The sequence below is a fragment of the Rana temporaria genome, chromosome 7, assembly GCF_905171775.1.
Source record: "Rana temporaria chromosome 7, aRanTem1.1, whole genome shotgun sequence".
NCBI classification, from domain to species: domain Eukaryota; kingdom Metazoa; phylum Chordata; class Amphibia; order Anura; family Ranidae; genus Rana; species Rana temporaria.
Window position 1 is genome coordinate 182,320,581 of NC_053495.1, and position 12,740 is coordinate 182,333,320.

General features: G+C 41.8%; 1 protein-coding gene across 2 annotated transcripts in view; it reads left to right on the forward strand.

The window, feature by feature from the left end:
• Positions 1 to 12,740, forward strand: part of TTLL7 (tubulin tyrosine ligase like 7) — a 245,472-nt gene that overhangs the window by 215,841 nt on the left and 16,891 nt on the right. For both annotated transcript variants that reach the window (XM_040360594.1, XM_040360595.1), the window contains exon 20: positions 3,015 to 3,188. In XM_040360594.1, the coding sequence (XP_040216528.1) occupies positions 3,015 to 3,188 (174 nt within the window). The remainder of the gene's footprint in view (positions 1 to 3,014; positions 3,189 to 12,740) is intronic.

Sequence of the window (12,740 nt, forward strand, 5' to 3'; positions counted from 1 at the left end):
CCTGCCAGGAAAACTGCGGTCAGAGCTTTGGCTGTGAATCCCGGCCGTGTGTTTGCTTCACCACAGTGTTTCCCATAGGGAAACTGTCGGGAAAAAGACCACCGGGAATCGTGGCAGGAAAAAATAGAACATATTCTCATTTTTCCTGCCAGGTTTTCCTGTCGGGAAAACTGCCATGGAGCATACACACGACCAGTTTTCCCAGCCAAAAGCTGTCATGGCAGTTTTCCCGATGGGAAAACTGGTCGTGTGTACAAGGCAGAAGGTTGTAGGAATGTCTCTCCAACATGGACATAGCAAAAAAAACATTTCATTAAAATTTGGAAAAAAAAAATGTGGTTATTATGGTTCGCCTGAAAAGGGTCACAGACAAAACTCACTCATATATACAGTTGCAAGAAAAAGTATGTGAACCCTTTTGGAATGATATGGATTTCTGCACAAATTGGTCATAAAATGTCATCTGATCTTCATCTAAGTCACAGCAATAGACATTCATTCTTGTTTAGTGTTTTACGTATCGTAGATTCGCTAACAGGGATGTTAGCATATGCCAGAGACTTTTGTAAGTCTTTAGCTGACACTCTAGGATTCTTCTTCACCTCATTGAGCAGTCTGTGCTGTGCTCTTGCAGTCATCTTTACAGGATGGCCACTCCTAGGGAGAGTAGCAGCAGTGCTGAACTTTCTTACCATGGACTGATGAACAGCAAGGCTTTTGGAGATACTTTTATAACCCTTTCCAGCTTTATGCAAGTCAACAATTCTTAATCGTAGGTCTTCTGAGAGCTCTTTTGTGCGAGGCATCATTCACATCAGGTGAAAAGCAAACACAGAACTGGTGTGTGTTTTTTATAGGACAGGGCAGCTGTAACAAACACCTCCAATCTCATCTCATCGATTGGACTCCAGTTGGCTGACACCTCACTCTAATTAGCTCTTGGAGTTGTCATTAGTATATGGGTTCACATACTTTTTCCACTTGCACTGTGAATGTTTACATGGTGTGTTCAATAAAAACATGGTAACATTTAATTCTTTGTGTGTTATTAGTTTAAGCTGACTGTGATTGTCTATTGTTGTGACTTAGATGAAGATCAGATCACATTTTATGACCAATTTGTGCAGAAATCCATATCATTCCAAAAGGGTTCACATACTTTTTTCTTGCAACTATATATATATATATATATATATATATATATATATATATATATATATATATATATATATATATATATATATATATACTGTATATATACAAGCAAAGGGGAAAAAATAAAAAATCTATTACTTTACATTTTGTAGAAACTAGGTTAAAAATGGTAAGGAGAATAATATAGCAATGTTCATATTCATAAGATTTGTATAGTCTAAGTGGTTATCATTTGTAAAACAATAAAAAAAAGGGGTTAATGTTATAATAAAAAAAAATGCTTTTTTAAAAGTTGTACATGTATTTTCCTCCAAACCTTAAGTTTGGTTAGTTCAAGGTTGGTTGGACACAATTCTCACAACAAGTGTACTAAATAAATATTGCATCATAATTGGAGCCGACTTCTTTTACATAAAGATTCACTCTGCAAAGCAGCAACCTTTCATATGCATATAAGATCCTGAAAATCATTTTTGGATTTTTCATTTTGCCTTTGCTTATACACATACATCTTTAAACATAATGAGTGAATAAAGTATTAGCGACAATCTATGCAGAATACAATATGTAGTGGGTTTCGACAGCATCATAGACATTATTTTCCTTTTCCTTTGGTATAAGTATTGTAATACTGTTCAAAATTCTTGACTTGGTTATTTGATACTATTTACACTCAATTTTTCTTCTTCTTGCAATGATGAAGAGTGTTTTGATCCCTGTGGAAAAAATAAAATCCTTACTGCTTGTCTAACCCTTCCACACTCACTACTTTACACACGTCTATAGTAATTTTAACAGGTTTTTTTTTACCTAACCCTTAGGCCTCGTACACACGACCGATTTTCTCGGCAAAAACCAGCAAGAAAACTGCTTCTTGCTGAGATTCCCGTTGGTGTGTACGAGGCATTCAGGTTTCTCGTCTGGAAATCTGGCCAGAATCTCAACGAGAAAAAAAGAGAACCTGCTCTCTTTTTTCTCGTCGAGATTCTTGTCGGCCTGTTTCCCGACGAGAAACCCGAGAGTGTGTATACTTACCTGTCGCCGTGGAAACCTGCACATGCTCGAAATGACTTTGACGCATGCGCGGTAGCTTCCACGGCATAGGTAGAGTGAAGCAAGATGGTGGCGACGGCATCGAATGTGACGGGCGCATGCTCGTCATACGCGATGACGTCACCGCGTTCTTTCCTTTTAAGAGAACCGCGGTTCTTTTGAAATGAAAGTCAGTACACTCCGGCGGCATAAGTTTCTTGCCAAGAATCTCATCAAGGAAAACAACGGGTTTTTCCTGACGAGATTCTCGGACGTGTGTACGAGGCCTTAAAGTGTAAAGCCAAGAGAAACTCTTGGCTACAATAAAGAAGGTTTAGCTCCTCTCATGTGTTATTGTTGTTTTCCTGTTGGGGGATCCTCCTTCATTTCCTGTTGTGTCATCGGATCAGGAAATGAGAAAAAATCTCCCGATGGGGATGCAAAGAGAAAAAAGAAACTCATAGAAACTCCTTGTAACCCTTTGCTACTCTGCAGAACTAAACCCAAGTTCTAAATCAAACAGCCAAAAATGCCTCTCAATTTGATTCATGTACACAATCCCAGCTGCCATATCTTTTGAGGGCCATGTAAACAACAAGTTTTGGGTGGTTTTAAACTTGGAGATTAACTTTTTTTTTTTTTCTCCATTCATTCTCCATCTGTCGGCATTTGGCTTAAAATACTCCGGACATTTCCAACAAAGCATGGAAAGGTCGCATGTTGTATCTCTTACTCCAGGATGGCTAAACCTTCTGTTTTGTGTAATGCTCTTATTTTGGCATTGGCGGTTGTAAACATGAGGTCATTTGTGTGTCCTCTGCCAACAGTACGTCGTGGGAGACGATATTCAGCAAGAGCACCGAGGTTGTGACACCTGACCAGCTCCAGTGCTGCCATCGATTAGTCCAGCTCTGCAAGGACTGCTTGCTCGTGGTTTACAAATATGCAACAGATTCCCGGAACTCGTTGGCGGGTGTGAGTCCAGACTGGAGCGACACAAGGTATTTATTATCTTCTTAATCCTTCTGTTTATAAAGCAGTCCACATTTTTAGCTCTTGTTGAAAGCATACCTGAAAGGCATTTTAATGTGAATTTCACATTTTGCTTGGTTGCTCTACCATACTTTTTTTTTTACGAAGAACTATAGATTCTTTTGTGTGTACTGATCTGTCTGGTCAAAGAGTGCAATTAACATTCTTCCTGAACCACTGCTGAGATATTATTTTAAAATAATTGTAAAAATTATTAGACTTTTTTTTTATTAACCACCGATTCTGTGCACAGTTCTGCCGCTTGATCATTCGTATAGGCAGCGGGAGGGGATGTCCCCCCCTCCCGTCGACATCCAGTGCTTCTCCAGGCTCTCCCGTGCCATCGGGGGCCCGGAGAGCGAATCGGCCAGCGCTAGCTGGGAAAGCATAGAGATGACTGGTGACTATCTGGTCACCAGTCATCTCTATGACCATCGGAGGTCCGGGCGCGACGTTATGACGTCACGCCCGGTACCCGGAAGTAAACAAAGCCGCAATCACGGCTGTCGGCATTAGATCGGTGAATTTTTTTCACGATCTAATGCTTGTGAGCCTGGAGGAGAGATGTGGGGTCTTATTGCCCAGCAGGTACTTACAATGAAAATCACTTTTTACGCACATAAAAAATTCTGCTGACGGGTCTTATAGCTACAGAGAGAGGTGCCCCATCTTTGGCATTTGTGGAAGGAATAGTACTCCATCATTAGTGTCAGTGGAAGGAATAGTTCCCCATCTTTGGCATCAGTGGAAGGAATAGTGCCCCATCTTTGGAAATTTCCAATTTTCGAATTTTAGATTTTCGAACTTTAGATTTTTGAATTTTCAAATCTTTTAATTTTCGAATTTCTTAAATTCCGAATTTCAAAAATTCAGGTTTTTATAATTTTCGAATTTTTCAATTTTCAAAATTCCGAATTTTCGATTTTTTCAATTTTTGAAATTTCAAATTTTCGAATTTTTTATTTTTCGAATTTTCGAACTTGTCATTTTTGAATATTCGAATTTTGAATTTTCGAATTTTCTATTTTTTTATTAGAAAATTCGGAATTCGAAAATGAAAAATTCGAAAAATAAAAAATTTGAAAATTCGAAAATTAAAAAATTCGAAATTCGAAAATGAAAAATTCGAAAATTCGAAAATGAAAAATTGAAAAATTCGGAAAAAATAAAAAATTTGCAAATGAGAAATTTTAAATATTAGAAAATTAGAAAAATCAAAAAAATTGAGAATTAAAAAAAAAAAACGAAATACGAAAATTTGGAAATTCAAAATTCGGAATTTCAGAAATTAAAAAAATTGGAAATTTGACATTTCGGAAGTCCGAAAATTCGGAAATTGAAAAATTTGGAAATATGAAAATTCGGAATGAACGAATTTCCGAATTTTCGTTAAAAAATGAATTAGAAACTAAACGAATTGCACATGTCTACTCATCAATGGCATCCGTGGGGAGAAATAACACCTCGTATTAGTGGGAGGAATAGTGCCCCAAGGGCTGGATAAAGTCAAGCAAAGGGTCGCATCTGGCCCACAGGCCCCAGTTTGGAGACAACTGTGCCCTAGACAATGGCAGTCTGTAGAGGTTAGGGGGTTCCCACAGATTCAGTGCTACCACATGCCTTAGCTGAAAAAGGCCAGGTTTGTGTACAAAGACTTTTTTTTCTCACCATACATTCAATGGAAATGCAAAAGCACCTCAATGAAGCTTGAAGCAGCTCAGAAGAATTTATGAAGCTCCTACCAATAGCTCATAATGATCTCAAATGTACGCTGAATGCACCTGCAAGGGGGCTGCATTTGCTCGTTTACCCAAGTCTTGTCACATTGTTTAGCAAACTCTGTAATTGCAATGAAACAAGACAATGAGTTTGGGTGGTCAGAGACAAGCACACATCTCCTTGAGAATGACAGGAGGGGAGACATCTGTCTTCGCTCTCACTCAGATCCTCCACTATGTGTCCTTTCACTTCGCGGACAGACATAAGCTGCACATACTTGATCGGTTTCTTTATTCAATCTTCTCAGTCAGAAAAGAGAAGGATTTTCCCAAACGCATATTTTATAAGTTGTAAAGTTTTGTATAGTATAGTATAGTATAGTATAGTATAGTATAGTATAGTATAGACACAGAGGGATACAGTGATGCTCATTTTGCATTTTTGTGCTGTTCAGAAAATGTTGTAGCTGAAGAGCCGGAAAAACAAGGTGATGAGTTCTTATAGTGCTGTCCTGGAAAGTAACAAAACTCCCTCAGAGGTCAAGCAGGGTGTGGGAGGAAGGATTAGGTTCAGGGACATACATTCCATTTGTGAAAACTGTGCAGCTGCACAAGGGCCCTCAGTACATTTATGTCCGATTTTACTAGAGGTGGGTCAGATGGGTTCAGGGACTATTCCCACTGCCATGTAGACTTATGCTGTGTACACACGATCTGAAATTCCGACAAGAAATGGAAATTTGATTTTTTTTTCCCGAAGGAATGTTGGCTCAAACTTGTGTTGCATATACACAGTCACACAAAATTCCGACGTCAAGAACGTGGTGACGTACAACACTACGATGAGTCGAGAAAAATTAAAGCGGAGGTTCACCCAAATAACATCTATATCAGACCAACTTCTTTATACTTCTAACATGTACAGTCCGCATTTTTTTTTTTGCTGAGGAGGAATGTCCTCTGGGAGGTCGCCCAGATGATTGACGTCCTTTCAGAAAAAGTTCCACCCGGCACATAAGGCCCCATCCCCCGTATTGCGTAGGCGCGTCACGAGTCACGGCGTTTCCAAAAGAACCCGAACATGCAGAGCTGCGAGTTGGCTCTATACGGCGCCTGTGCACCGACTAGGAGCCGTGTAGAGCTGACTGCACAGGTGCCGTATAGAGCTTCTTCATGTTCGGCTTCTTTCGGAAACGCCGTGACTCGTGACGTGCCTACGCAATACGGGGGGCGGGGCCTTATCCGCCGGGTGGAACTTTTTCTGAAAGGACGTCAATCATCTGGGCGACCTCCCAGAGGACATTCCTCCTCAGCATAGAAACGCCTACTCCCGCGGGGAGAAGTACCCAGAAGCCAGATTGCAAATATAGATTTTACGGTATGTACAGAGTAAAAAAAAAAAAATGCGGACTGTACAGGTTAGAAGTATAAAGAAGTTGGTCTGATATAGATTTTATTTGGGTGAACCTCCGCTTTAAGTTCAATGCTTCCAAGCATGTGTCGACTTGATTCCGAGCATGCATGTTTTTTCTGTGCGTCAGAATTGCATTCAGACGATTGGAATTTTCGATCTTTTCTTGACAGAAAAATTTAGAACCAGCTCTCAAATTTTTGTTGTTGGAAAATTCCGACAGAAAAAGTCCGATGGAGCATACACACGGTCGGAATTTCCGACCAAAAGCTCACATCGTGCTTTTCTTGTCGGAATTTCCGACCATGTGTACGCGACACAAGGCACGGCCCATCCTTATCTACTGTAGCTGTCATTCGACAAACAAGTCTTTACTTGATCAGTATGGGGGGCGACGAACAATTGGTTTCACACAAGGGCCCCTTGATGACTCTGGCTGCCATTATTTAAGGCCCCGTACACGCGGCCGAGAAACTCGACGAGCAAAACACATTTACCCCTGTCCAGTGAGAGTTCCCCTACTGGACTCTTCTTATCAGTGATTCTTCCCGGTGGGAAATTTATGCCGCGTACACACGATCGGTCAATCCGATGAGAACGGTCTGATGACCAAACCGATGGTGTGTGGGCCCCATCGGTTATTTATCCATCGGTTAAAAAATGTGAAACTTGTTTTAAATTTAACCGATGGATACCTAACCGATAGAAAAAGAAACGATCGTTAGTAGACCCGTCCATCGGTTAAAAATCCACGCATGCTCAGAATCAAGTCGACGCATGCTTGGAAGCATTGAACTTCGTTTTTTTTTCAGCACGTCGTTGTGTTTTACATCACCGCGTTCTGACACAAACTTTTTTTTAACTGGTGGTGTGTAGACACGACTGACCATCAGTCAGCTTCATCGGTTAACTGATGGAAAAATCCATCAGACTGTTCTCATCGGATTGACCGATCGTGTGTACAGGGCATAAGTCATGCCCACAGTGTGTGCGAACAGCCACCATTGGCATGAAATGATTTGTAACCTGTACAAAGCAATTACTGGCGTCACAGCTATTCTCTTGTAACCACTCATCTGATCTGTGTGGTTACATGTGATTAGGAACTTGACCAGCCCTGGCATTTCTGGCTGTATACAAACTGAGTTGATGTTTAGCTGTATCTGAACACAGCAGTCTAAGCTCCCTTATTCGCTCTTCCGAATAAGACCTTATTGGACAGAGGAAAAGGCACCTGCCAGGTCTTATGCCACGTACACGCGATCATTTTTCGGGTTCTAAAAAATTAAATTTTTCAGGCTCTAGAAAAAACAAAGGGGTAGATTCGGAAAGAAGTTACGCTGACGTATCTATTGATACGCCGCGTAACTTCTAGGGTGCTCCGGCGTATCTTTTTTCTGTATTCAGAAAACAAGATACGCCGGAATTTGGCTAAGATCTGACTGGCGTAAGTCTCTTACGCCGTCGTATCTTAGTTGCATATTTACGCTGGCCGCTAGGTGGCGCTTCCGTCGATTTACGCAAGGAATATGCAAATTAGGTAGATACGCCGATTCAGAAACGTACGTACGCCCGACGCATTTGTTTACGTTGGGCTTTTTCCGGCGTAAAGTTACCCCTGCTATATGAGGGGTATCCTATGTTAAGTATGGACATCGGGCCAGCGTAGAATTTGCCGTCGATTACGTCGTTTGCGTAAGTCGTTCGCGAATAGGGCTGTACGTAAGTTACGTTCACGTCTAAAGCATTGACGATTTGCGGCGTAATTTCGAGCATGCGCACTGGGATTCTTTCACGGATGGCACATGCGCCGTTTGTAAAAAACGTCAAATACGTGGGGTCACAAGTAATTTAAATAAAACACGCCCACATCATCCACATTTAAATTAGGCGGGCTTACGCCGGACCACATACGCTACGCCGCCGTAACTTAGGGCGCAAGTTCTTTATGAATATGGAACTTGCGCCCTAAGTTACGGCGCCGTAATGTATCTGAGATACGTTACGCCCGCAGAAATTTACGCCGGGCTATTTGAATCTACTCCAAAGTTTCTTTCAACTTGATCATTAAAACGGCCTTGCCTACACACGATCGTGAAAAAAAATGCTCTAGTAAAGCGCGGTGACGTACAACACGTACGACGGCACCATAAAGGGGAAGTTCCATGCGGATGACGCCACCCTTGGGGCTGCTTTAGCTGATTTTGTGTTAGTAAAAGACGATTCGCGCCTTTCTGTCTGTTACAGCGTGATGAATGTGCTTACTTCATTACGAACGGTAGTTTTACCAGAACGAGCGCTCCCGTCTCATAACTTGCTTCTGAGCATGCGCAGATTTTTCACGTTGTTAAAGCCCACACACGACCATTTTTTACAACCCGAAAAAACGACAATGTAAAAAACGTTGTTAAAAAATAGAGCATGTTCGAATTTTTTTTTGGACATTTTTTAGAAGCCGAAAAATGCTCTGAAGCCCACACACGATCGTTTTTAATGACATAAAAAAAAACGTAATTTTTTAGAACCCGAAAAATTATCGTGTGTAAGCGACATTAGCCTTAAATGAGCTCTACAAATTATTTCAGTTTAAATACTCAGTTCATTTGTATATCCTTTTCATATTTGTTCACCTACAAAGTTCATACAAATACCTGTTAAAGAGGCCAGCATGTCCAACTTCCGTTATGTGGGTGACAACACTAACCACAAGGTGCGACAACTGTGGCCGCTTTGTCAGCCCACTTGCTACTCTTGCTGATACATGGGATTTCTGTAGGACAGTATAGTCAGCCTGTGACATTAAAGGAAGACACATTTCTGAGTGTTCTCCCAGCTCCTGTAGGCAGTAAAGCTGTCAATCCTCCATGGCAAAAGACTCTGACACAGGTGGAAGAAGCCCTCCCCCGTATTAGTGTGCATGCAACAAGAACAGTTGATACTGTCTGTGATCATTTTTCTTTATTTGTACTAACATCCAAATTTTCAGGACAAGCTTTTGGGGTGTGCCCACTTCTTCAAGACCTAAGCATATTTGTTGGACATTTTTACATGTGACATCCGACAAAGCAGCTAGCAAAGAGACCATTATTAGCTGGGCGCTTGGGATCAAACACTTCCTTAGATAAGTGCCGGCAAGGGGAAAGCAGAGGAGGGAGGGGAGGGGTTAACCTCCCTTCCCTCTGCATTCCTGTTGCTGGTGCTTGTCGAAAAAGTGATTGGAGCCCAAGACAAGTGCCAGCTATCAATGTAGCCATCTCCATGCTTGCAGTACCTTTCACAGCACATACAATGGGGAAAATAATTATTTGATCCCCTGCAGATTTTGTAAGTTTGCCCACTTACGCTATACCGCCGGTCCAACGGTCTGTTTTCATCAGAAAAAACGATCGTGTGTACATGGCTAATAGCTAGATTCACAAAGAGTTAAGCCGGCGTATCAGTAGATACGCCGTCGTAACTCTGAATCTGCGCCATCGTACATATAAGTGTATTCTCAAATTGAGATACACTTAAAGGATCACTAAGCAAAAAATTTTTTTGGGCTAAATAGCTTGCTTTACCTTATAGCAGTCTTGATTTCATGTCCTCATTGTCCGTTTTTGCTTTGAAGCAGCTGTAATCCTTTGCTGAAATCCTCACTTCCTGGTTCTCTGGCTCCATAGTAAATTTCTCATGGGAGCTTCTCACTGTGGTCTAAGCTGTGTGTCTAAAACTCCTCAGAACCAATCAGATTCATTTTAAAAACAAAACACTGCCCTGGATTTGTTTGTTTTTGTTCTGTGTGTCTCTTTACTTCACATAAACATGAAATCAGTTTAAAACCGAAAGTGAAACTAAATGCACATTATAAGATAGAATTTAATCTATTTTTCATCATTTTTAAAAGGAATCAGTTAACTTTTATGTCTCTATACCCTGTAAACGGTCATTTCAGCAAAAAATGTTTTTTCCTTTAGTGACCCTTTAAATGTAGCTAAGATACGACGGCCTGCGCCGTCGTATCTTAGCTGTCTAGTTCAGCCGGCCACTAGGGGAGTGAACGCTGATTTACGTCTAGATACGCTTGCCCGTCGCAGTAAAGATACGCCGTTTACGTAAGGCGTTTTCAGGCGTAAAGTTAGTCGAACAAATAGCTGGCCTAGCCAATGTTAAGTATGGACGTCGTTCCCGCGTCGAATTTTGAAAATTTTACGTCGTTTGCGTAAGTCGTCCGTGAATGGGGCTGGACGTAATTTACGTTAACGTCGAAACCAATAAGTCCTTGCGGCGTACTTTGGAGCAATGCACACTGGAATATGTCCACGGACGGCGCATGCGCCGTTCGTTAAAAACGTCCATCACGTCGGGTCATGGTTTATTTACATTAAACACGCCAACCTCTTCACAATTTAAATTAGGTGTGCTTACGCCGGCCCATTTACGCTACGCCGCCGTAACTTAGGAGGCAAGTGCTTTGTGAATACAGCAGTTGCCTCTCTGACTTACGGCGGCGTAGCGTAGATACGATACGCTACGCCGGGTTAAAAATACGCCGCCCTACCTGAATACAGCTATAAATCAGTAAATCAGGGTAACTAAATCATGGAGGTGCATATAATATACTTTTCTTGCTAATAAAGGTAAGAGAACTTTTCCTTTTAAAGTGTTAGAACACAGTACAGTTTTACTTTAAATTCTGTTGCGGTCTGTTTATACTGTGAATAAGCAACTCTTATGCCAGGTATGCTGACACTGGATGTTCACCAGAATGAATTAGGTGTTTCCAGAATCACTTCTTAGCCTTCTTTGAACATATGTTTATATAATCCTAGATATTTGCAGAGAAGCTGACAAACTGCTGGTGAAAACCACCGCCTGGAAACATATTGCTTTTTCCTCCCCAAAGTGCAGAACAATGCAAGATGAGCAGCAAGGATGTTTCCTCTCTAATAAACTACATTTTACTTTTCTGTAAATTTACAAGCATCAGGGACCTGTCTGGGCCAGAGCCGTATGTCATGCACCACTAATGGGAAACAGATACCTGCTCCGATCTGCACTCCAGGAGGATCTTGATGGCCTAGAGCAGCTGGATATCTCCCATGGCTGGACTGCTCACTAGGGGGCACTGTTGCATAGATTGCTGAAACAGCATCCACTGCAGGCAACAGGCAGCATCATAGAATAGATTTTTAACACTGTCTGTTTTCCTGAAGTCAGAATGTGCTTTCAAATATAGCTTTACCAGTGGCGACTAGTGCCTACATTTTTTTGGGGGGGCGCAAACAAACTGAAAAATTCGAAAAGTACTGGAAAGAAATCCCCATCAATTGCAGCCTCACTGTGCCATCAAATGCAGCCATTGTGCCCATCAAATGCTGCCACTGTGCCCATCAAATGCAGCCACTGTGCCATTAATTGCAGCCACTGTGCCCATAAAATGCTGCCACTGTGCCCATCAAATGCTGCCACTGTGCCCATCAAATGTAGCCACTGTGCCCATCAAATGCTGCCACTGTGCCATCAATTGCAGCCACTGTGCCCATCAAATGCAACCACTGTGCCATTAATTGCAGCCAATGTGCCCATCAATTGCAGCCAATGTGCCCATCAATTGCAGCCACTGTGCCATCAAATGCCGCCACTGTGCCATCAAATGCCGCCACTGTGCCCATCAAATGCCGCCACTGTGCCCATCAAATGCCGCCACTGTGCCCATCAAATGCAGCCACTGTGCCATCCATTGCGCCCATCAAATGCTGCCACTGTGCCCATCAAATGCTGCCACTGTGCCTGCACTTTTCTGCAGAGCACTGCAACCTACTTATGAACAGGGCACATAGTAAACAATTGTTTTCTATGTACTCTTCCAGTGACTGGCATTGAATGAGTGCAAAAAGAACCCACCAGTTACCGCACATAGAGGGGAATTAAGATCTCTGCAAGCATTCCTCTTCCAAACATAAAAATGAAGCAGATGCTGCTCCTAATTACCAAGGGTCCAAGGTGCAAGCCTCTTTTAGACCCTGGACGTGTCATTAAAGAGAACCTGTCCCCTAAAACCATAACATAATGTATTTTTTGTGATGGAAAGAAAAAGTTAAGTTACACCCAAGCACAAAAAATCCCCCCCCCCCAATTTACTTTTTTGAGGCCCCACCCCACATATAAGCCTGTACAGACATAAATGCACGTGTCGGGGATGCCTACACGTGAAAACGTTGATTGCGATACACATGCTACATATTGCTACGCACGCCAGAGTGAGATAAATAATTCTAGCACAAAACTTTCTCCGTAACACTAAACTGATGACCTATAAGGCCTTTGAAGCATTGCTGGAAAACATAGGGTACTGAAGTATGTCTCCATTTCACGGACGCGCACATATTTAAGGTTTGACATGTTGAGTA